General features: G+C 38.3%; 1 protein-coding gene across 1 annotated transcript in view; it reads right to left on the minus strand.

The window, feature by feature from the left end:
- Positions 1 to 403: 403 nt before the first annotated feature.
- Positions 404 to 3,576, minus strand: part of CCDC109B (coiled-coil domain containing 109B) — a 23,937-nt gene continuing 20,764 nt past the window's right edge. The window contains exons 6-8 of the mRNA XM_010858585.1: positions 2,726 to 2,929; positions 2,011 to 2,127; positions 404 to 629 (exon numbers count right to left, since the gene is read on the minus strand). Coding sequence (XP_010856887.1) covers positions 552 to 629; positions 2,011 to 2,127; positions 2,726 to 2,929 — 399 coding nt within the window. The 3' untranslated portion in view covers positions 404 to 551. The remainder of the gene's footprint in view (positions 630 to 2,010; positions 2,128 to 2,725; positions 2,930 to 3,576) is intronic.

Here is a 3,576-nt window from a genome sequence, read left to right on the forward strand (position 1 = left end):
AGGATTACAAATAATTATATGTAAAGTGTCTAGAACAATACTTGACAACAAATGATAAAGAGTAACGAGTAAATATTAAGATGAAACATTTCAAATGATATTTTATAATAATTTTAACTATCAAATGATAAAAATTTTCCAACTACTGTGAATTAAAAAGAAATTAATGACCAGATGATTTTAAATGAAGCCTAAGAAAGGGAACCCAGGCACACTGACCGTTTCACGTCCACACGGGAAGGAACACGGGACAGGCTGACAGAGCTGCTTAAATGATGACCTGTAACAGCAGCAGCGTTGATTTTGATGGGTGCAGCCCAGATCCTTCCAGCAGTAAACCTCAACAAGCCGTGAAAATCCACAAACGGAAAATCTCAAATGAGAGCATCATAGAATACCTGTGTTTTGCAAGCATTTTTTTTTAATTAACAAGAGATTGAAACAGTCAAATGCAAATGAACTGTGGGATTCAAAAAGTTCCAGTTGCAAAATAAACACATCATGGAAAAATTCACTGACATTAAAAATGTAAGATTAATAAAAATGTAAGATTACTTCCTTTCATCGAGTTCCTCTACTTGCATCCGCAAATAGAGAGAGCGGCGCACATGTCTCAGGGCTTCAGTGGCCTGTCCAAGGGAAGAGGAGGGGCACTGATCAGAGAGGACCACTGCTGCAAGGAAGTTCATAACTCTAACATCTCCTGAGGCCAACACACAGACCGAAACGGCAAGTGGCAACTGCCCACAATAGTTCAATTTATGTGGATGCTTTTGTAGAAGAGTTTTATAGTATGAGTTTATAGTATATGCTTTATATACTATATATATACACACTATACTATATTATATATAGTAAATAAACTGTGAGTTTATAGTACTTCCTTATAGTTCTTATTATGTTCATTTTCCCCTCTATAGTGGTTTTTCTAGCTCATGAAAAACAATAGCAGCAACAAAACAACAACAACAAAAACTCCATTAATCTGACCTATTAGCTTCCCCTTTTTCTCAACTTTATTACCTTAAAGATCTAAATCTTCAATGCCCAGTGCTGGAAACTAGTTAGGAGAACATTCTTCAGCCTTCTTGGATTGGATCATTTAAATGTAAGTATCCCAAAAAGCATCATTACATTTTTCCTAAGGAATGATTATATGGAATGTAAATGTATTTTTAAAGCCTCTTTATCTCCAATTTTTGGACTATAAATTCCTGTTATATCTTTCCTTTTTTAAAAATTTGAGGGATGGGTAGTTTAGAAGATACAGGTAACAAAAGATATGATTGATCACTGGCTATTAAATGATTATGTATTGAACAGTAGAAGACATTTTTTTCTAAAACTTTGTTATAAAATTGCTAAGAAAAATTAAAAAACTAATGGGTCTGCTGAGAGGCCAGAGATAACAGCTGCCTAGGAATCAGATTATATGGAAGTGCTCCAGAGTACCGCTCCAGAGCCAAACTTTTGGCTTCATACCCTGGTTTCCCCACTTTGCAACAGGGTATACACCTCTGTTTTCTCATCTGAAAGAAGGAAAAGATGAAAGGAGGAATGCCATATGGCTTCTGTTTTTAAGAAGAAGAAACCTGGAAAGTATTTAGAGTTTAAAATTGTCTTAACAGAGTGCTCACCCTCCTAAAAGTCTTATGTTCTTAATGGGTTCAAAATTTGCAACTGAGCTTGATATTGGACTTCTTTCTTTAAAAACACATCTTCACTTAGAAATAGATTTCTATTGAAAACTATTATTATCTCAGAGTCATTTAAGACTTTTCCTATTTACATTTAAAGCTATCCCCATGTAGAATACAGATGACCAAAAAACTGTAGGAAATTAGTATCAGGACATGTCAGCTGTTTCACTGAACAAACCAAAATTCAGAGAAGCCTATGTAGGACCAAGATTTAACCTGTGTGAGTGAGCCACTGAGGATGCTTCCCTGACCCTAAATTCTGGCTCCCAAATAAGACTGGCTGTAAGATGTCATATTTGCAATGAGGTACCTTAGCAAGGTCATCTTTTAGCTTGTTGTACTGTTCCACATCAAAATGCTGTTGCTTTGATCTCTTATGGAAGAAGTGAAGAAACTGCCTACTCTTTACAGCTGAGTAAGTATAATCCTAAAAAAATGCAAAGCAAAACAGAACATGCTTTAAATGAACATAATACCTCAGCAAGAAAGACACTTGTCTTAGCAACAATAAAGCAGAGGAAGGCACATCAGTACAATATTTGCCATCATATTTGTAGCCATCAGAGCCAGCATAAGGCAACGCAAGTGAAACATTTAGTCTCACTCGAGATCAACTGTTCCTTTCAAAAGCAAGCAAGCAGAGAAGAGAAATCACACATGCAGGGATAGAAGAGAGGAAATGGAAAATGGATACTTTTGGCAAAACAATCACAAGACAAAGCTAAAGTTTCTGGGTGGTTTGAAATAGAAATTCATTTATAAACAGGACGCAGAGTACACAAATTTGATGTGTGTATCTCAAAGGAGGGGTTTAAGTTGCACTATATTTTCACTATAGAGATTATACACACTTTCTCTATGCTAATATAAATCTCCATCTGGAAAAACAACAAAATTTAACAGCTGAAAAGAACCCAGGTAGCAGTAATTCAATAAGTAAGAAGGATTTTTTTGTTCATTACTTGAGTGAGGAATTATTTACAAAAGACTTTATAACTTAACCATTTTCTAAACACTCTACTTACCTGTCGAGTGACTATAAAGTACGCAAAAAAGACCATGGAATTTGCAAATGTGATGAAGTATGTAACTGGTTCCATGATATCCCAGGAGTACACCCACCAGGTGAGCCAGGCCATTGCTCCGCCCTGAACAGACAGCATCGCTAATCCAGCCCACAGGAGTCCACTGATTTTGGCTTCTGAGCGAGCTTCGATTCTAGCTTTCATCTGAGGGAAAAACAAATGACTGTTAGTTGTTTCAGTTCAGTTCAGTTGCTCAGTCGTGTCCGACTCTTTGTGGCCCCATGAATCGCAGCACGCCAGGCCTCCCTGTCCATCACCAACTCCCGGAGTTCACTCAGACTCACGTCCATCGAGTCAGTGATGCCATCCAGCCATCTCATCCTCTGTCGTCCCCTTCTCCTCCTGCCCCCAATCCCTCCCAGCATCAGAGTCTTTTCCAATGAGTCAACTCTTCGCATGAGGTGGCCAAAGTACTGGAGTTTCAGCTTTAGCATCATTCCTTCCAAAGAAATCCCAGGGCTGATCTCCTTCAGAATGGACTGGTTGGATCTCCTTGCAGTCCAAGGGACTCTCAAGAGTCTTCTCCATCACCACAGTTCAAAAGCATCAATTCTTCAGCGCTCAGCCTTCTTCACAGTCCACATCCATACATGACCACAGGAAAAACCATAGCCTTGACTAGACGGACCTTTGTTGGCAAAGTAATGTCTCTGCTTTTGAATAGGCTATCTAGGTTGGTCATAACTTTCCTTCCAAGGAGTAAGCATCTTTTAATTTCATGGCTGCAGTCACCATCCGCAGTGATTTTGGAGCCCAAAAAAATAAAGTCTGACACTGTTTCCACTGTCTGC

This window comes from Bison bison, unplaced genomic scaffold (assembly GCF_000754665.1).
Source record: "Bison bison bison isolate TAMUID 2011002044 unplaced genomic scaffold, Bison_UMD1.0 scf7180017864389, whole genome shotgun sequence".
NCBI classification, from domain to species: domain Eukaryota; kingdom Metazoa; phylum Chordata; class Mammalia; order Artiodactyla; family Bovidae; genus Bison; species Bison bison.